We start from the raw sequence: 22,050 nt of genomic DNA on the forward strand, positions 1-22,050 counted from the left end.
TGCGGTCTTTAAGTGGCACTGCGTCCATGTGAGTCGGCACAACTTTAACCTCTGGGATACATAGGCAACAACAGATAAAACATGTTAGCTTAGCAGTGTAATACAAATAATACTACATTTCACTTCTATATTTGTCGTTTAAATGGCTTGTCCAGAACTTGACCTTATATGAAGTTATACCAATAGACTATTTTGCCTTGATAGTTTGCTGATCAAGGGTGGCTGTTTCAGAACCTATTAAGTGATATTGCTTGTTGTCTTGTGAAGCAATTTTACTATTTGTGTTTCGGAAGCAAGTGCGTTTTTTCCATTAGAGGGCACTTTTTTTAGGGAGTATTACTGTGGTCGCAACCATTTGAGTGCAGTATTTTGTAGCGCTTGTCAGCAGTAAACAGTCACTGGTTTGCAGTTATCTGTGAGAAGCAGCCGAGGCAGAGACCTGGGAAAACTTTTTGATCAACTCGAGTAGCGAGTTCCCCGCGTTTTCTCCTGATTTCCCTGCCCCACCCCCTCCGCTGTACCCCGTATCCGGTGCGTGTTTACTTTTCCTGTTGCCATTTTGCAACAACTTCCTTGCAATTTGTTTGCCAAAGAGTTGGTCCGAAGAGTGGGTCCGGAAACTTTCGGTGGAGTCAGTTGCACGAGATGGTTCAGTTGCAGATGGCTTGCCGCTGCTGCAAGTAGCTGATAAAAGTGCACGGCAAAAAAAAGTGATCGAAATCCGGTAAAATTGGAAACGCACGTGATTCTAGTTGCTTCACCTTGCATGGTTTTTGTATAACTGAAAGAGCTTTTTGCGCATTTATTTCGTATCAATCTACTCTAAAATAGGACAGATTTTTTGAGCAGTGTTTAAGTCTGCTGCATTCCGCCTCTTCCGCTTCCGTTGCACTGTGCTTTCCGTTCGTCGGCCTATTAGCCGTTTCCCCTAATTAGCTGCACCTATGGGATGTGCAACAGGAACTTGCAGCGTGCCGCATACCGGCAGCAACATGCAACTTCCCGCGAGCAGACTGACGATTGCCATGTGCAACACTGTATCTTTAATCAGACCGGAAATGCCATCTTCGTCCTTATTTTCAGTCTTGGTCACAAGGCACGTTTGGTTCACTGCCTGCAACGCCCCCACCATAAGTCGTAAATCGAACACACAGAAAATAAACGTAGGAACATGAGAAAAATCACGTTCGTTGGAAAGCCACCAAAAAGAGTACAGAAAATTAATGAAACCAGCGAATTTTGACCACTTCCCTTACAGATTCCAGCGCCTTAAAGCATCGGAACATGCGACGACCTTATTATCCCTTCGATCTATGTCACTCAGGCAGTTTAGGTGTAAACCTGTGCCCGTGAAGCGCACTGTAAGCCGACTAACCGCTTACAGCACGCATGGGTTCCGAATTTTTGTCACCTTCGACCAACTCAAGCTCTCCAAAACAATTGCCCGAAATGCGAGTCTGCTGCTGCAGATTGCTGGGAAATTTTTCGGGGTGAAAACTGGGCAAATGCGGGACGACAGTTGGCAAGGAAAAGAGGGCAAGTGGGAAAGGGGCGTGTGGCACCACTGGCAGCACTGGCAACAGTGGCAGCAGTGGCAGTAGCGGCAGGAGTGGCAGCAGCTGACGACGTCATTAGTGCATATTTGTGGCTTTGTTTGCCGCAAAAGCGAGCGAGCTGCAGAGCAGGAGCACCTGGCCAAATGGCTGAATGGCCCAAAAGGTGAAAGGTGAAAGGTTGAAAGGTGGCCGTTGTCCAGGCAGGAACATGCTCAGAATAATCATTGCAAAATTGCAAATCGCCCAGCGAAAGTGCCGAGGGACTGCAGGTCCTTTATCCGGCATAAATGCACTGAGGATAGACCCTAAATGTGGCAAGTATCCAGGACTCTTTTTGCCCAATTCCCGGGTTCCCGAGTTCCCGGTACCCCAGATCCTCGATGCACATATGGATTAAAGCTTTTCACTTGGAAAACTTATTATGAAACATATGATAAATATGTAAGCAATAACTTTCAGATCGTCGTTTAACATTGCATCGCACTAGCAACTTTTCGTGCGCCTATTCAAAATCAAACATTTATTAATACACTTAATGCAATTGTTTACAAAATCAATTGTCGCTTTATAAACATATAAATTAACATTATTTAGTGTTTTGAGAAAGCAGAACTTAAATAATTTATCATTATTTAAGTGTGCTTAAGCACTTGCAAAAAGCAAAATGGCAACCTAGTTATTTCATATGCATAAATGAAATTTAAGAGGGCTAACCACAAGCGGCTGCAGAGATAGTTGATGGCTCAGACAGAGCGCAGTCGGCCATGTAAATCAATTAAAATCCTCTGGCTGGGAAAGTCCTTGCGCCAGGACGAAACACGGAGTTGCACGCTGCTGGACCAGCAATCAACTATCAATGCACATGGCCGCAAATGTCTCAAGGGCAGGGGCAAGTGGGTAGAAGGAAAATAGATGAAGACAATGTGCAATCTGTGAGCTGTTAGCTGTTGGCTGCGGGGCAGGGTACTCGCATTTCGGTCCTCTGGCAGGTTTTACAAAACCACCAATTTTGGTCAGGACCTCCCCCGAAAATGGCAGTCCCTTCAGGACCCGGACTAAGTGACAATAAATACGAAAGTTGGGCCATCGGCAAAAGAGTTGTCAATGCAGCACCGTCCGACGTCCTCTTTGCATGAACTGCATTCTGATGAGTTCTGGAAAATGAGTGGAGAAATTCTGGTAGGTGGGCGGTAGTCGGGGAAAAGCGGGAAAAGCCAGGAGCGCACACCATCAAATTATGCCACACTCAATTGGCCCTCAAGTGCGCTAGCCAACTTTTGTTCTGCCCTCAAAGGGAGTCCTTTTTGAATGCCCGATGGTTGCCACATTGAAAGGTGGCAATGCTAGCCAGTGCAGAGGAATAGCGATAAAACATTAGTAATAAACGTAATATTTCGATTTCTGTGCAGAAAAATTATTCCAGAAGCTATCTTACATAGATGTAGCTACATTTTCTCATTCTTTTTTGATTTAATTTCCAAAATGATTGAATGTTAATGGGCATTCATTTAATTTGGAACAAATGTCATTTCTACAATCGCTTTTCTTAACACTATAAAATTACAAAATATACAGTAAACGTTGCAACGCACAAAACAGGGTCAAAAGATATATAATGAAAGTGTTTGTTAGTAGGACGTGTCCTAGATATTTAGGATTCTCCAGACTTAAGGATTCTTGGGTTCCCTTTACTTATTGGGTACTTGCTCCTCCCCGAAGGATCCTTCGACCTTATCAGCCCCCTCGAGGTCCCGCTTGATCGGCACCCCGTGTTGCACCTTGATGATCCGCGGCTTGTCCTTGCGGCCGCGTCTCTTCAGAGTCTTCACAGTAAAGCCCAGGACAACGCAAGCCACGGTGGCCGCGCCCACGTACATCAAAGCCTTGTGGGCGGGGCGCAGGCTGCCCAGATTGCTGCCCAGTCCTACCAATCCTCTGGGCGTAGGTACAGGCAACAGACCCAGCTGATCCGTCAGGTTGGACAGGAACTTTGAGTAGTCAGACATCCTTGATGCTGCAGGAAAAATGAATCGTTCAAATTAATGACAATATTTATGAATGTGAAATATTTTGCTCCATACGAGCTGATCACTGAAATGTTAGTACAAAAAAAGGCACCTTAAATAGATTGGTTGGTTTCGGTAAACTAGCGAACATAGTTAATTGAAGCGAGCCGCCCAATCTGAGCCAATTTGATGGCCGATCGCCTGGCAGCATTTGTTTTACTTGAACACCTCACACCTCACAGTGCTGAGCCACTGAACCACTGAATCACTGAACCACTCATACCCAAACCCCCTTCTCATTGCAGTTCATCCGGTCATCCAAGTGCCGAATCAATTAGTCGGCGCACCACTTGGCACTGATGTCCAAATCGAGTGTCACGTCGAAGCCTCGCCCAAATCAATTAACTACTGGATTAAGGACACGGGTAAGTGAGTGCGAGCGGAGGGCCGAGACCAGTCTGCCGATATATATATGTATATGCGAATATATATATATGTATGGACACATATATATATGCCTATACGGACAGATGGGTACACACATCTATGCAGATGTCGGACTCTGGGGCCGAACGCATCATTACTCCAACATCGATTCGAATCGAAGCGCTTGGCATTGTCATTAGTCAGTTGTCAGATTGCGGCACGTTCGCTCGTTGCAGGTGGTGCAGTCTGGTGGCAAAGGTCCGGGGATTTCCAGTACACGGAACCAGACTCTATCCCCCGAAATACTCTAAAATTTAAGCCCTTTTATAGTACGCCTGTGCGTATTCTACACTGAACTAGTTGAGGGGTCACACAAGAACTGTTTCTTAAAATGATTTATTTAGTTTTCACTCACCCAAGTTTCCACGCCGAAATGAGAGTTTCCTTGGGAAAATATTCTTATTCTTCAACGAAATTGGTTGAGATATGCACTGCAGGAGAAAATATAATGAAATTAACTATGTGCCCCGTACGAAATACTGACATTTGTCCGACTGTGAATCACAGCCTGCTTTATGTGAATATGATACCCTTGCTAAATATATTTAGAATTAAGAAGGACAATTTATAAATACATGAATGCAGAATTGTTACAACCGCACTACATTATTAAAACCATCCACTAGGTGAGATGATTGTGACATCCGGCAAGTATCATGTGCAGGAGAGCTCGCAGTCCATGTACGAGACCAAAATGTCAATGATAGTCAGGAAGTTCCAGAAGGACGATGTCGGATCCTATCGCTGCATTGCCAAAAACTCGCTGGGCGAAGTCGACAGCAGTATCCGCTTATACGGTGAGTTTTTCAGCACCTCTCCATCAATGTGCAATAAAACGAGGGCCAACAGCAGAGGTGTAAGAAATAAGTGCATTCCATCGGGTTGTACAAAAATATCGATGCAGTCATATTAAAATATGCGCAGCAAACCTCTTGCATAAGGTATTTCAATTAAAATATTTTATCACTTCATTCAGTTAGACAGAGGAATATGTACATATACAAGATTTTAAATAGCTCATTTTTCCTTTTACATTGCTATTTACGTGGTCTGCATTGTGTTTGGCCTGGAATCCGCGAAATGGGACGTATTTGCACCTTTGTTTCAATTACATTTTCTCATTCGCTCCTTTGTTTTTCCGTTTTTTTTTTTTTGCTGCCTTTCAGAAATCCCCGGACCGAATCGCAATAAAAATCCGCTGAACGGCGGCGGAAAAGGTGGTGGAGGGGCTGGCGGAGTGGGCGGAAGCCTGGATGCGGATGCCAATGACATTTTGAAGCAGAAACAACAAGTCAAAGTCACCTACCAGCCGGAGGACGAGGAGCTGCAGTACGGATCCGTCGAGGATTTCGAGGCGGAGGGCGACGAGGGTGGCGGGCTGCCGCACGTTTACTACACCAGCGGCAATAAACCGGCCACACATAAGCCGGGCAACTCCGGCGGCAATCAGCATCAGCATCAACATCAGCAGCACCACCATCACCACCACCACAACAACCAGCAGCACGGTGGTGGGGCAGGTGGCGGGCCAGCTGGCGGTGGGTCGGGGTCACCTGGTGGCGAAATGGGAGGCATCACCCGCAAGCCACCGCCATATTACGGCGGCAATACAGAAGTGCGGGGCCCCATTGACAACAACGAAATGAGCTCCGGCTCCGGAGACTCGCGACTGCGTCGGGGTCACCATTTACCCATTCTCCTCCTCCCATTCACCGCGCAGCTCATCCTGGCCAGGAGTTGGCACTGTCGACAGCCGTTCTTAATGGGCTTGTCGACCCTGTCCGGCCTTCTGCTCAGCCTCTTATAATACGCAGTCTAATGGAATCACCAGCGCATTCAACAACAGACTCAACAACACATGACTGCAGCGAAGGAAAAAAAGGTGGTCTTAAGGACCCCACCACGAGACATTCATCAAGCACAACCACTATCAACCGAAAAGCCAGTTGTAGTGTGTAACACTCACTTTAAGGATATCAACAACACTTTCATCAACACACATCCACAGCCCAGAAACACACACTAAGGAGTAACTTCGACAACGAAACACAACACATTGTCCAAGGGACTTCAAACACTTCACCATACTTTAACTAACAGTCTTTAAATCACTAACTCTCGATCAGATAACACAATTGTTATGTGTGAATAGTCCAAGGGACTAAGCATCTAACTAAATTCTAGCCAAACACTAGACAACACTTTCATCAACAAATGTTTTAGTGTGTACAGTTCGCAGGGACTAAACATTCACCGATCGTTAAGCAACGACACTTTCACAGACAGTTTCTCAACCGTAAAGAGAACGAGTACATAAAACAAACATGTTGTAGTAGAAAATGTTAAATTGTTTATAACATTAATGAAAAACAAAAAACAGGGATGGTATTTGGATGCATCCATATTTAGTGAATGTATTTAACGCAAGAATTTCTAGTGTTACTGAGACATTTTTAAGGGGGTTGCACGGTTAATGAATCACAGCTAGCCTAAGGTAAAATGGTACCCAAAAGCATTTACAGTGTACCGGGCACTGAGAAAAAATCAGAGCCCAATTGGGACAACATCTCGTTTTTTTTTTGCAGAGCATAATTATGAATGGAATTTTAGGAGTAACAAGATAGCGCGATAGGAAAAAACACTTGTTATTTATTGCTTTCAAGTCTACAACTTTGACTATACTCATTACGAGTATTAATCAGCCCTTTTTTGTTGATTTTTCTCATTTATATTTTGTGGCTGGCACACCTTTTTGCCAATTTCCAATTTCCCAAACCGATTTACAAAACTCTTGGAAAGGTCAATTAATATAGAAAAGTAACACAGAACAAGGGGAACCCAATTTCTTCTACTTTGCTTTTGTCATTCGTTAATTTAGGCTACTCCTGACTGACTTTTGTTGATTTGTTCAACTTTGATTGACACTTGACGTGAGGTTGCACAAAAGGGTGTGAGTTTATGATAAATAGACCCAGAACTTTTTTCTAATTTATTTTTTGTCAGCAGATTTGTTAATTGTGTTGCTGCTGTACCTTAAAATATAACGACATTTCTTATTTTGATGCAAATGATTTACACACAAACTGCGATGCCCTTTAACCCCTTCATACACTGCTTGTAACCCCTTACCAACTATTTCTTGGTGTTTGCCAAAAGTTTTTCTTTCCCTTTGCTTTATTTTCCAAGTCTTTGCAGAGGAGTGTTGTTTATTTTTTATTTCGTTTTTTTTTTTTTGTGGCAACGTCTTGTCTTTGCAGCTGAGTATGTGTCTGTTGTGTATGTGCGCGTGTGTGTGTTTTTTTTTTTTTTTTTGCAAATGTGTGTGTGTGTGGCAGCTGTGGGGCACAAGTTGTGGACACAGAAAACTCTCGGCTCCCATCTGCGTTGCATTTGCTTTTGATGAATTACTTGCATGTCAGTTAACCACACACACATATCACACCCACACAGCTACGTTTTTAATGAAATGAAAACTTTTTGGCAAAGTGAATTTCATTGTAAGCAGCCCCAAAACCTCGAGACCCCCCAAAAACCCAAAACAATCCTCTGCCAGAACTTAAAACTAAAATAAAAAAAACAACGAGACAGCTACAAATATACAAAACCGCCAAAAGCTGCCACTGATGATGATAATAAGATGCTGACAACCGCAGCAACAGCTAAATGAACATCGGCAGCAAAAGCAAAAGGCGGCACCAACCCAAATAATCATGTCACCAAAGCTGGGCCAAAATGTGGGGGTGTCTTAGCTAGGTTGACACAAGTGCTTCAAATTACACGGACCCCCAAGAAAAGGAAGCCAAGCAGCAACGTACAACATCGAGAACTAGTCAACCGGCAGCAACACTTTTCCTGATGCTGCTGCTGGTGCTGCTGCTGCAGTTGCTGCTGCCATTGTCCACTGATGATGTTGTTGCTGCTCGTGTTGATGTTTGTCAGTCTCCTCGTGTTGCTACAGGAAAAGCTCTGCTAAGCATTTACATTTGGTTTTAATACTTAAATGATTGTTGTTTCAAAGGGGCTTTTGGTTGAATAGCAAAGGAGACATTTTTAATAATTTATATCACTTTGTTTGATGTGTCGAGGCATTGCTGCTACCAAAGTCACTTTAATTAAATAGCTTCATAGCCGACACATGATTAAGAAATGCGGAAACATACGGCTTACAGACGTAAATTTCGTAATCTTTTTCGTTTTCCTGATATTAAGAGCCCTAATTGAACTACGCAAACATGCAGCTTCTAAAATCAACATAAGAATTGCAAGAATATCTACATTTCTGCTCCAATTTGGTTGGCTTATTTCCATTATTAGTGCAGTTGTTGCCACACGGGTTAATTCGAAGCATGGTGTTGCTGCGGGGATGTTGCAACTGCCACTGAAGTTGCTGCTGTTCGTTTCACTCGTGTAGTTGCTTCTGCAGCAGCTTCTTTTGTTGTTATCCCTGATGATGCTGCTGTTGCCACATTTGATGCCTTTAAAATCGCGCATCCTTTGTTGTCCTTTGTTGCGTTGCGTAAATAGCACAACAAATATAAATACACAGCAGCAATAATGCCAGACAAACATGCACAAAAGGACAATCACAGTGGGAGAAATTGTGGTTAAATCTAATTAGTTCAACTGCATTCAGAATTTGGCAATAGACTCATTTAATTGTTTTAATCATTTATTTTGTGTAGCGCATTTAGGGTATACCGAACATTTTGTAATGTTTTTCCATTAAACAGTAAACCTTTTCGTAATTTTGTCTCTGTAGACCTTTTTCCCGGTGTACGTGTGCATTTTGCTGCTTATGATTGTTATGGAGCCACAGTTTGAGTTGTTTTTTGGGGCTTTCCGCGACACTTGTAATCAAGTTTTCCCGCGCACAATGGTGTGTGTGCGTGTGAGTTCTGCCGTCTCTGCCTGTCCAAGTGTTGCCTACTTTTGTGGGCGGGTAAAACGGCGCGTTGAGTGGGTGTGGCGGGAGGAGAAGCGCTTAATTGCTCTATTTGATGCCGTCAAATTGTATTTTAATTTCGCATTTCCCTTTTTATCATTCCTTGCTGTGACTGCTGTCCTTTAGTTGCTTTTATTTTGGAGAAATGGAATTGATTTTAATATGCGACGAGAAATCTCCCAAATGTGTTTCTTGGCGAATTTTTCTTTAAAAATATGGGTTTTATAACTCTAAAATGTCAATTATTTTCATTACAAATTTTTCAATGATTTTCCGGCACTTGCTGTACTTTAATAATATTTTGCAGGCACGATTTGGGACATCCTCATCATGAGTTATATCTGGCTTCGTCATAATTTTGGTGTCCATTCTTTTGGCGTTCTTTTTTTCAACCGCCTTTGGTTTACTGCGGTTTATTGTGTTATGCAGTGTGGCGAACTTGTATCTATTTAAATTTTGTGTGTGGCAACATGTTTATTTTATAACCCCAAGGCAAGAGGAAAATTCAGGGGGAGTTTGGGAGTTTGCTTCATGTTTGACGGAAGTTTAATTGAATACACCGCTTACTTGACGGTGGGCGGGGATGGGGGAAAATGTACTTGTGTGCGTGTGTTGGCCGCAAAACATTTTCCGCATTTTCCGGGGAAAAGACAGGACAGCAGCTCGCTAAAACAAATGGCAATCAAGTTGAATTGTTACACACACACATAAAGGGGCGTTGAAAAGCGGTGGCATGGTTGATACGTAGGGGAAAGTAAAAGCAAAATATATAGCGAAAATATAAGCAAAATAAGTGCGGAGTCTGTCAGCCGCTGGCTGAAATTTACTCAACTTTTTTGATTTAATAATGAAATGAGTGTCGGCTTGAATATTCCTTTAAGTGTATATGTATGGCACTGAGGGTGTGAGTATGTGTAAGTATGCGAATGTGTGTGCACTCTTGTATCCCGGTAAATGGCTTCGCTTTGTAATGTCTCAATGGCTGACAAGCGGCTGTCGAGCAACAGCTGGATAAATAAGTTGAGCACTGTTAAAAACTCTGCCAAAATTACTGCACCAATATGCTCCATAAAAAGTGTTTTAAAAATCACGTTTTATGGTATAGCATAGCCCAATGTTAGGGAACAGAATGGACCGTTTCTTAGTAGTTTTCTTCGGTATATGTATATGTATGTTTTTTTAAATTCATCGAGCTCTCCTCGCAAAGACGGTTCACAGTTTAGTATAAAAATATTTATTTGTTTAGAACATTTTCCACTGGTTCTATTGGTTTACTTGGCTATTCAATCTGTTTCATTGTTTGTTGTATCACGTTTTTAGACCCCCTTTTTCTACGTGTTTTGGCCAAAGCCAATAGTCCAGCTTGAACCAAATTTTTGGCTTGCAGCCGTATCTTTTCATCAGTTTGTGATGACTGCCGGGCGGCCGAGCGAGAAATAAAATTAAACAAATACGAGATAACAAGCCACTCCAGCAGCAGAAATTCAATTACAGCTGCTTCAGGTTGCTGGTTGCAACTTGCAAGTTGCATGTTGCTCGTATGTGTGGGCAGCACTCGAAGAACGCAGGACGAAGGACTGAGTTCTCAGTACTGAGCACTCGTACACTGAGTACTCAGGCCTTTAGGACACTTGACACTGGTCCCCTCTGGCCACATGCTCGAATTGATTAAATTGAAATTTTATTCGAGTCCTGCTCGTCCCCATTGTGCAACAGTTGTCCTGCTGCAGGATCCTTTGTGCATTTGTTGCATTTTAATTAAGAGCTGCTTTGTGCTGTCGCTGGAACAATAAAACCAAATCTAGCCACAACATCTAAGCAACCCCCTGCGCATTTATAAATATATTTAGATGGTCATACCGTTGTGCTCCGAATAATAGTAATGCCCTAATAGATTTCTTACATTTTTCTCAGATTTTCAAATTAGGTTTTTTAATTAAATGCTATCAGTTCTTTAACAGTAATGAAAATATTTTTAAATAAGTTTATTTTGAAATTGGATTGTTTTGCTACTACGTCATTAAAAGCTTAAATAAATGCATCCGACGCAATATAGATATATTTATATATTTAGCAATTCTATTTATTTTGAACACAGCTGGAGATGACCAGTTCTTTTGGTTTGTGTATAAAGCAAATGCTAAATTCGTATTGGAACTTTGTAAAAAAGGTCTTACATTTAATGCAAATCATAGTTATTAAAATGGACTCTACAAGCATCAGAGCCATTAAAGGTTGTTCATATGCTAAGCGGGATATATCTCCCTTTATGGTACTGTACTTATATCAAAAAAAATCGAATTACACAATAATATTATGTGCCATTATTAGCAGACCTAAATGCTGAACGAAAATAAATAAGATAAACTAGAGGAAATGTTATAGAATCCTGGAATCTTTCAACTTTTCACATTCTGTATATAGTTTTGTTGTGACTAAAATCCATTTAAATGTGTAATAAATAATTTTTCATTGCGTTGCTTTTACATTACTATTAGCCCATAAGCCCATAAGCCTAAAATTGTATATAAGACAGCTCGTAAAGAAAAGTTAAAGCTAAAATAAACTGTATATAGCCAACGAGGATAAACTGTAATGTGTATTTAGGATGGATTTAAGGATCAATCAATGACGTTCACACAAAACAAAAAACTGAAGCTTAATCAAAGTTCTCTTGATAATCCCCCTGAAAAATTTGAGAGCCGCTCTATATAAACCAGCAGTAAACGCATAAAGTAAAGTATATCTTATATATAATAAATAAACAAGCATATATATACAAGACAAATTATATATATTATATGGTAAACGAACAAATTCTACAAATAAAGGACAAAAATATATTTATTAAAATTAATCAGAAAGTTTAAATTGCCAGGGTTTGGGTCGCATGTCAAAGTTTGATCCTAGGAGTTGTAAAAGCAGAATTTTGCATACGGCGAGGGACGTTCGAGGGGTTTTCCAGCTAACAACAGACAAGACAAGACCTCCGACCAGCTGCACCAACAACTTTTCCTCATCCTATCTTTATCTATATTTAGTTGTACAAATCTGAATCTCTCACTCAGAGGCAGGATATCCGTTTCTGCGCCGAGCGGAAGTTGTTGTGAAAATAACACAGCAAATAACTTTTGCCACCGCAATGAGCACTGCACTCCCCCCATCTTCCACCCTCCTTCTCCATTAATGTTCCGCCTACTCCTCGGCCCCTCCGGAAAACCCCACAAGCTTCCACACACCCATGTTGCATCAACTGAGTTGGCATTTATTGGACTTCTGCTACGAAAACGAAATCAATATGTGATAAACCATATACTTAGATCCATAAATCTTTTCAAACTTTTCAATCTTCTTTCCAGAGCTATAGTCAAAATGAAAGAACTAATACTAAACTAAATGCAAATTCGTTAAAGAGAAATTACACCCTGCAGGACGCAATTATAATCAAATTAAAACGCAAGACCTAAAATCATTAAATTGAAAACACTAAATATACATCTCTATTTTAGGCAAAAAAAAGGGATCGTTGGCTACCTACTAGGATTTTTGTTCGCCTGGTATTTAAAATCGGAAATCTCTTGAATTTCTTTAAAATTTCAGCCGCCCGGGAATCATTTTCGCTGCTAAATCGGCCAGTTTTTCGTTTCGCACACCAGGCGAACAGAAATCGCAGAAGGTGGCGTCAGGTGGCAGCAGATATCATAGAATGAGACAACTAGCTGATATTTCCATGATGGCCATCCCTTTCATGCTTTCAGGCGCCCCTTGACAAGCTTACAGGAGTAAACCGTTACTTTACCACTGAAGGCAGATCAGAGATGCTCAGTCGCATTGTGCACTTGGTGCTTCACGCGTTTTTCACGAAATTTGCACGACAATCACGACATAATTAAAATATCCTATGTGGTTGTTGGGAGCGTGACAAAAAATCTGTTACACGCGGGCATCTCTATTTTAGGCAAAAAAAGGGATCATTGGCTACCTACTAGGATTTTTGTTCGCCTGGTATTTGAAATCGGAAATCTCTTGAATTTCTTTAAAATTTCAGCCGCCCGGGAATCATTTTCGCTGCTAAATCGGCCAGTTTTTCGTTTTGCACACCAGGCGAACAGAAATCGCAGAAGGTGGCGTCAGGTGGCAGCAGGTATCATAGAATGAGACAACTAGCTGATATTTCCATGATGGCCATCCCTTTCATGCTTTCAGGCGCCCCTTGACAAGCTTACTGGAGTAAACCGTTACTTTACCACTGAAGGCAGATCAGAGATGCTCAGTCACATTGTGCACTTGGTGCTTCACGCGTTTTTCACGAAATTTGCACGACAATCACGACATAATTAAAATATCCTATGTGGTTGTTGGGAGCGTGACAAAAAATCTGTTACACGCGGGCATCTCTATTTTAGGCAAAAAAAGGGATCGTTGGCTACCTACTAGGATTTTTGTTCGCCTGGTATTTAAAATCGGAAATCTCTTGAATTTCTTTAAAATTTCAGCCGCCCGGGAATCATTTTCGCTGCTAAATCGGCCAGTTTTTCGTTTCGCACACCAGGCGAACAGAAATCGCAGAAGGTGGCGTCAGGTGGCAGCAGATATCATAGAATGAGACAACTAGCTGATATTTCCATGATGGCCATCCCTTTCATACTTTCAGGCGCCCCTTGACAAGCTTACTGGAGTAAACCGTTACTTTACCACTGAAGGCAGATCAGAGATGCTCAGTCGCATTGTGCACTTGGTGCTTCACGCGTTTTTCACGAAATTTGCACGACAATCACGACATAATTAAAATATCCCATGTGGTTGTTGGGAGCGTGACAAAAAATCTGTTACACGCAGGCATCTCTATTTTAGGCAAAAAAAGGGATCGTTGGCTACCTACTAGGATTTTTGTTCGCCTGGTATTTGAAATCGGAAATCTCTTGAATTTCTTTAAAATTTCAGCCGCCCGGGAATCATTTTCGCTGCTAAATCGGCCAGTTTTTCGTTTCGCACACCAGGCGAACAGAAATCGCAGAAGGTGGCGTCAGGTGGCAGCAGATATCATAGAATGAGACAACTAGCTGATATTTCCATGATGGCCATCCCTTTCATGCTTTCAGGCGCCCCTTGACAAGCTTACTGGAGTAAACCGTTACTTTACCACTGAAGGCAGATCAGAGATGCTCAGTCGCATTGTGCACTTGGTGCTTCACGCGTTTTTCACGAAATTTGCACGACAATCACGACATAATTAAAATATCCCATGTGGTTGTTGGGAGCGTGACAAAAAATCTGTTACACGCAGGCATCTCTATTTTAGGCAAAAAAAGGGATCGTTGGCTACCTACTAGGATTTTTGTTCGCCTGGTATTTGAAATCGGAAATCTCTTGAATTTCTTTAAAATTTCAGCCGCCCGGGAATCATTTTCGCTGCTAAATCGGCCAGTTTTTCGTTTCGCACACCAGGCGAACAGAAATCGCAGAAGGTGGCGTCAGGTGGCAGCAGGTATCATAGAATGAGACAACTAGCTGATATTTCCATGATGGCCATCCCTTTCATGCTTTCAGGCGCCCCTTGACAAGCTTGCAGGAGTAAACCGTTACTTTACCACTGAAGGCAGATCAGAGATGCTCAGTCGCATTGTGCACTTGGTGCTTCACGCGTTTTTCACGAAATTTGCACGACAATCACGACATAATTAAAATATCCCATGTGGTTGTTGGGAGCGTGACAAAAAATCTGTTACACGCAGGCATCTCTATTTTAGGCAAAAATGGATTGTTTGCGAGCAGACCGTTTCTTTGCAACAGAACGCTGATCAGAGATGGGGAGTCGCGTTGTTCTTCTGGCCGTGTCACGTCTTTGTTACGATATACGCGAGATTCCTTAAGTTTGTTTGGGTCGTGAGGAAAATTTGCAGGGACGCGACCATCTCTAAGCAAGTCGTAATTACGCTAATCAGCTGTTTGATTTTTGCTGCGCATTTTAATTTGCATGATTTTTCGGGATATCAAGGAGGTTTACAATTATTTTGTTATATTAATTATTTAGATTTATTATTTCTTTTTATCTGGATGGAAGAGAAAAAATAAGCCCTCCCATCGATTTCTATCAGTTCTTTGATAAACTTACCAAATTATAAATTTTCATGTTTTCGATGAGTTCAGCAGAGACAAATAAAACAATGTGTTTTTGAAGTGTTTTCGCATTTTTAATTGGGTAATGTGTTATATTTATGTCAGAATACACACCGTAATTTTATTAAGCCGACTCTTTCCTTACTACTTGTTTACCATTTCTGCTTCTTAAAGAATTCTCCTTAAAGCGCACACACCTCGGCGCTGATAAGCAAATTTTCTAATCATATTTTAAATACTTTCACTTTCAATCAGTGCTTTTTCAGCGGCTCCCCATTTTGCCGCCCCTTTAACCCTTGGCAGCCGTTACGGAATTCAATGGGCCATGACCGACCGCAGCCGTTGGCGAGAATAAAATGAAACAAAAATTATGCAGGGCAGATGGAGAAGTGTCTAAAAAGGGTTGAAGGTACACAAGAGGAAAATCCAGTCATTTAAAGGCATAGACAGCAAAAAAGAAAACATGTTTGTCTTTTTATAAGTTGGAACGTATGTATTTTGAAAGTTTGCTTCGATTGTCAGGCTGTAACTTCAAATCTTGGTTATAAACATTTCGGAGACACGTGGTCACAATCGTTTTTCTATCTGTAAGCCAGCCACAGCATCTTTGCTATCAAAAATTGACTTTTAATGAAAACAATTTAAAATTCTCGGTGTCTGTGTGCCGGGTCCCAAAATGTTTTCCCATGCGAAAGCCACGGGGTACTCGTCTCAACTGCCGACTGACTGCTCAACTGGCCAACTGGCCAAAACTGGCTGCGGTTATTAATTTCAATTAAAGCATTTAACCGGAGAGCCCACCGCCTTTTGTTTACCCAACCTGCCCCGCCCCCTAGCCAACATTAATTAAGGCGAGAAAGTGGCGGAGTTGCTGGGGAATTTCCAGGCCATAGGTGCTCTGTTATTCAACGGACTAATAAAGTTGATTCGAGCGAGATTTTCAGGACCATCAAGCAATGCTCAAAGGAGCCGAGGATCTGCCAGCTTCCTGATAATATCGTATTTCACGAAATCATCAAATTAGCCAGTAGTCAAGAGCAGAGACTGCAGTGCCACCAGCATTTAAAGTCCGCCCAACAAACGCCAAATAAACAAACAGATGCAGGGAAAACTCCGAGGCGAAGAGCAGAGTGGAAAATTAAGGAAACCGGGCAGAGAAAATTCAAGAGACCATTTATAGGAAGCCGACAGCAGACGGCGATAAGAGAAAGAGTCTGGCTGGTCTGGCCTGGCTTTTCGGTTTTCGGTTTTCACTGGCTTGGGCAGCCAACTAATGTCAGGCACTATATAAAGTACGCGGATGCTAACTTAAGTAGATGTAGTTTATGCTGGTAAATGTATACCTGCATTTTGTGTTTATAAATATATATGATAGTTTCCCGTACTTTACATGTTTCGAATATATTACTACACTTTAATAAAATGCTTTTCGGCATTGAAAATCTCCCCCTAGTAACCCAGTTGATAACTGCAAAAGTTTCCCCAAATTTGTAATTTTTCCAGTTCAAACCTTTTTTTTCCCTGCCATAGAAAATAATTGAGAGAAGACTAAGCCGAAAAAAATAACGCTTCAACCTTTAACCTCTGCGTTCGGTTGCCCGGCGATACCCACACACGTAAACACACGACACTCACACATTGCCAACTGCTTTATCGATAAGTTTGTTTGGTTTTTGGCCGGCAGGACATCAGAGACTCAGTTGGCAGGAAAGGCCAAAGTGAAGTGGTTCTCATTCTGAGCAGAGGAATCGTAAGAAAGAAGCACCGGCAGCAGTATGGTGAGCAATAAGTTGTTTAATCACATTAACAAAGCAGTGCACCCATGCGACCGCCTTATGGCCGCACTGCTTGGCCAGCAGTTTCCGCCTCCTTCCGATTTCCGATTTCCGGTTCCACGCCCCGCTGCTCCTTTTAGTCTGAGCATTTTACAGATTTTTTCAGTTGCACTGCAAGCAGCGCATTCAATTTTTCATGCCAAGCCAGGCTGTTGCTGCAAATACAAACTGCACTTTGCGAGTGGGCTACAGTGAAGCCTCGGCAAGGCCGTCCTCTTGCTCAAAATGAAAACGTTGGCGTTACGCTTTCATTTTGAAACAGCTAATAGTACTGCCTATATGAATACATATATAGGGAGAACTCACTTAGAACATAGATGCAAAGATTTCGTAATTATCCTTTCACTGAAGCTCCACTGTGTATTTATAGCAGTCAAGCAGGAGTCCTTTGCGCCTCCCTACTCTCCAACTCCTACTGGTTGTCTATTTTCGATCATTTGTTTATGTATAGACCTGCCCCCAACATATATCCGCCCTTTTTTCCATCCGCTACATATATTTATATATATATATATAAATATAAATATATATATTGCGCCTTTGGACATGCGAATGCGCGGTCGGCGACGGGCGCAGGCGGCTTCGAAAATTTTTGAATAATTTGCAGTCATAAAATATGCAATAAGCCAGCAGCCAACAGCCAACAGCTGTTGCGAAATTGTTTTGAAAGCCGCGCCATCACATTATTTAAAGCAACGATGGCAGTTGCCCGCTTTCTCCGCCTTTCGCTGCCTTTCTCCCACGTGGAGGGAATCGAATTAAACGTTGTTAAAGGATTTAAAGTGCGAAAAATAGTGGCGAGCTGCAGACGACAATTGCACAGTCCCCCATTTCCATTTCCATTCTCCCGCGAGGAGAACTCTTTCAATTTGCATAGACAAATGTGGAAATTCTTTGGGGCAAGTTCAGCAGAGACTTCAACTTGAGATTCCTACTCGGCTGAGGTTCTTTAAGTGAATTAAATAATTTGTTTTCTAATGTGTACAAGTTCTCTTCTAAGATCAAAATCAAATTAATAATTTCATTAAAACTTATTTTCTTTCAGCCGCCAAAGGGGAAAAAGGGAAAAAAAGGCAAAAAATTGCCAGGTAAGTAAGGCTCGAGTAAAATACACTTCAGCAAAGATTAATCAATTCCCAAATTTAACTAATTCGAACGTAACTTGAAGTACGATATTAGTTAATTGTTGCAAAGTTCAGCCAGTGTCCTCTTTAAGGACACCGGCTGTTAAAGAGCCTCCACGAGTAGACAAACGGAACAAGGACGAGGACTGCCTGGCAATTCATTTTCGGAACATTAATGGCAGCAGGGTGCCACTGGTTAGCTGGGCAGTTGGGTAGTTGGATATCTGGGCAGCTGGAATGGCGGACATTGGTCATTCAGGGCAATTTAAAAAGGCCAAGCAAAACAATTAGTAAATAACGATAATCTGCGTGAGGAGAGAAGCAGACAGGACCCTGCAGGCAGGCAAAAGAGGAAAAAGCAGCACCGAGGACAAGGAATTCCCGATGCAATTGCTCTGGCGCAGCCTTGCAGCCCGAAAATTTAAGGGGCAAAAATGGGGGGCCAAACTGTCCACTTAATTTGCACGAGTGACCACACTGTAGTTCCCCAGACCCCCGATCCCCGACCTTCCTCCCCTCTCTAGAACATCTAACGCACATAATTGTTTCTATGCGTGCACTGCAAAAACACAAGAAAATTACTAGTGTCGTAGTATTTCAGTTATATCATAGTTTTGTGCCCTACACCTATCACGTTTATTGAATAGTTTAACTGCGCTGCGGAACTTTGAAGTTTGTACTAGAATGCAATGTCTTCGGACATTTTCCTCCGTGTGGCTTCTAGTTCGTCTCCTAGTAGTCCTGGTGGTCCTAGTAGCCCTTCCTAGTAGCCTAGGCCGAGTCCTGGCACCAGCCGGCCAACGATGCCAATTACAGAAAACAATTACAACACGGTCTGCTGTTGGGCCACATATGCGGGCAGTGGCTAAGAAGGGGGGCGCTGCAGGGGTAAAACTGCCGAAAAGGGGGGAAAATGGGAAGGAGAGAGTAACCAGGCGTGCCGCTCTCATTAAATAGCCATAAGGGCGGGAACCCCCAATATGCGGACCCAACTTTTACAGACCAACCTTTCACTAGCCCAATATTGAAAAATAACTGAGTCAAGAATCCGTTTGGTAATTTGCTTTAAGGGGTGTTTTTGGTTTTCATTCCATATCCTATAAATGAGAATGATAAAATTTTGCTAAACTTCCTTTTGTCCTGTAAAACACATATTGCTGACGGCAAACGTCTTCAAACCATTCATAGTGCTCATCGATGGCGTGGACACCTCGGCGATGACTCGCGACCAGCTGGAGGCTTTTGCCCTCCGGCTAAAAGCGGAAATGGATCGGGAGCGAGAGGAGCGTAACTACTTTCAGTTGGAGCGCGATAAGATTCGTACTTTCTGGGAGATCACGCGCCAGCAGCTGGGTGAGTGAATACCGGAGGATTTTCCCGCCTTTCCTTGTCTATATTTTTTATTTCCCTTCAGATGAGACCCGCTATGAGCTGCAGCAGAAGGACAAGGAGATCGAGGCCACACAGGATCTGGCGGATATCGACACCAAGCATGTGATGCAGCAGATGAAGCATCTGCAGTTCGAAAACCACAACCGGCTTGGTGAGGTTCGTGCTGAGGCGATGACCCAACTGAAGTTGGCGCAGGAGCACCATGTTCTGCAGGAGAACGAGCTTCAGAGGGACAAGCGCCAGTTGCGCCGGATGCTTCGCGAAAGAATGGAGATGAGCGAGATGCAGTTGCGCCAAATGGAGGCTCACTTTAACGAGAAGCTGCTGTGGGTACCATCCTAAAAAGATTATTTCCGGACCGTTTTTTTTTTAAATATCGTGAATATATCTCTTTAAAATCCCTGTTCTAAAACCACTTATGATGTTTTCTAATTTTGAACTTAAAAATCCAAGACCAAACGGCCTATGCAAGCACTTTTTATACGCCTAATTTTAACTATACAAGTTAATTGTTTTCGCATCTTGGCAGAGAGCAGCGCATCACCTTCGAACGCGAGCGCAAGGACAACGAGATGCTCCACGAGGAGAAAATGATCGAGCAGAAGGCCAAGCTGGACCTCTTCTACGGGACACAAATGTTCGAGGTAGAGGAGCGGAAGAACCAGCAGATAAAAGACCTGCAGGACCACCACGACCTGGCCTTCAACGACATGAAGAACTACTACAACGACATCACGCTGAACAATCTGGCGCTGATTGGCAGCATGAAGGAGCAGCTGGAGCATCTGCGCAAACAGGCGGAGAGATCTGACCGAATTGCCGCAGACACGGCAGCCGAGAATCGGCGACTGAAGGAGCCATTGGAGCATGCCAATATCCAGTTGAACGAGTATCGCCGCAAATTGGAGTTCTACGAGCGGGACAAGCAGCAATTAAGCCGCCTCAAGACGCGTAACACTCGGCTGGAAAAGAAGGTGAAGGGTCTTACTTGGGAGGCGGAAACTCTGATCCTGCGAAACGACTCTCTGGTGGCCGAACGGGAAGGACTCAAGGAGCGCTTCAACGACGTGATTGTGGAGCTGCAGCAGAAGACCGGGCTGAAGAATGTCCTTCTGGAACGCAAGATTGCCGCTTTAATGCGCGAGGATGAGAAGCGCAGCATTGTCCTACACGAAACGATCGCCACATGCGCCCCCAATTTCGCCGAAAAGCTGACCAGCTTGGACGAACGGGTGGGCAACATCATCGATGAGAAGAACAAGATCATCCTTGACCTGCGCTATGAGGTAGCCAAGGCCCGGAAGGCCCACGACGATCTCCTGGAGACCTACGAGTGCAAGCTCAAACAGTATGGTGTGCCCACCGACGAGCTGGGCTTCAAGCCCATTAGGGATCGGGACCAACAGCAGCTGTACGTGTGCGGTCCTGCGGGGATAATCACCGAGAATAAGTAGAATCTGCAGAAGAAAAACGTCGCATTCATAAGTCTGATCACAAACATATTTGGAGGTGGGAAAGACAAGGGTGGTACTTGAACTCAAAACCAGAAGAAACTAATCCTGAACTCCAGAACTGAAACTTCGGACATACCGTCGCCAGATTATATTACAAAGCAAAGTAAAGGGGATCAGCTTAAAACTCTAGAAGGAAGAAGGCAAAAAAACTATCGAATTATATTTTTAACAAATGAAAAAAAAGCAATATCATGGATTAAAAGGAGAGGCAAGATGGAACTGATTTCACTTGATGATCATAAAAAGAAAAGACTATAAAACGTAAATGGGGAATTTAATAAACAACAAAACGAGGAGGAAAAGCCAATAAAGAATCCCGCCTTTGTAGGCACAGAAAATGTAAATTGTTAGTGCTGTTGAGAACTTTAAGAATTTATTCATTCTGTGCCTACCTGAAGTGTATTAATTAAATTCTCCTCAAAAATTATATGGAAGCAATAAAACTTATACCAACGAACTTTTGAAATTTTTTTTTTTTTATAGTAGATTTGTATAGTAGTACATTAAGCACATTAAGATTGTCGGAATGTATAACGCATAGATGATAGATGATCTTACTAGCTAGACATCCCACAAACCAAAAGATCAAATGCAAATAGACCATAGACCCAGTAAATACGAATGGCAAGTGCTGTTCGAATCATTCAGAATTTATTCAACGTTAGCCTAGGGTAGTGTATAAGAAGTATGTATACGTTTATGTATATGCTTATAAAAACCTTCTGGAATACGTTAGCAAGGAGTTGAACATTTTGGAAATGCGCGTACAATCCGAATTTCGACTAACACTAAAGACAGAAAGAGATAAATTGATAGTGCGGGTCAGGGGCGAGAAAGAGAGAGTCAAAGTCGAGCCGTACATTACTGATGATGTGGTTTTTTACTCAATGGATCTGTGGATCGTCGGGATCTTGCGTAACTCTTTAACGAAAAACTATAAACAAAACAATAAAATCGATTTCGTTTTCGAAACTCTGCATTCTGAACGCTTCGTGGCTTTAGGCTAATTTTACTATATTCTGCTTCTGTATGGTAAGGTCTTCTCTTTAGTTTGTCAATTGATTTATTTTTGAAA

General features: G+C 42.5%; 3 protein-coding genes across 5 annotated transcripts in view; 2 read left to right on the forward strand and 1 right to left on the reverse strand.

The window, feature by feature from the left end:
* The window catches only part of LOC122623204 (lachesin), a 64,530-nt gene extending 52,731 nt beyond the window's left edge, over positions 1-11,799 (forward strand). For all 3 annotated transcript variants that reach the window (XM_043802213.1, XM_043802214.1, XM_043802216.1), the window contains 3 exons: positions 3,868-3,987; positions 4,675-4,845; positions 5,215-11,799. In XM_043802213.1, the coding sequence (XP_043658148.1) occupies positions 3,868-3,987; positions 4,675-4,845; positions 5,215-5,855 (932 nt within the window). In that variant the 3' untranslated portion in view covers positions 5,856-11,799. The remainder of the gene's footprint in view (positions 1-3,867; positions 3,988-4,674; positions 4,846-5,214) is intronic.
* Positions 3,043-4,549, reverse strand: LOC122623206. Its single transcript, XM_043802218.1, has 2 exons — positions 4,404-4,549; positions 3,043-3,570 (listed from the first exon to the last, which is right to left on the reverse strand). Exon 2 carries the CDS (start codon positions 3,560-3,562, stop codon positions 3,245-3,247), a length of 318 nt encoding a protein of 105 aa, XP_043658153.1. The 5' UTR covers positions 3,563-3,570; positions 4,404-4,549; the 3' UTR covers positions 3,043-3,244.
* Positions 11,800-16,542: 4,743 nt separating the features above from the next.
* LOC122623793 (dynein regulatory complex subunit 4) lies at positions 16,543-21,432 on the forward strand. The gene is made up of 6 exons (XM_043803129.1): positions 16,543-16,726; positions 16,795-16,888; positions 17,991-18,033; positions 19,258-19,422; positions 19,484-19,787; positions 19,991-21,432. Exons 2-6 carry the CDS (start codon positions 16,886-16,888, stop codon positions 20,913-20,915), a joined length of 1,440 nt encoding a protein of 479 aa, XP_043659064.1. The 5' UTR covers positions 16,543-16,726; positions 16,795-16,885; the 3' UTR covers positions 20,916-21,432.
* The last annotated feature ends 618 nt before the right edge of the window (positions 21,433-22,050 follow it).

The sequence above is a fragment of the Drosophila teissieri genome, chromosome X (genome assembly GCF_016746235.2).
Source record: "Drosophila teissieri strain GT53w chromosome X, Prin_Dtei_1.1, whole genome shotgun sequence".
Taxonomy (NCBI): Eukaryota; Metazoa; Arthropoda; class Insecta; order Diptera; family Drosophilidae; genus Drosophila; species Drosophila teissieri.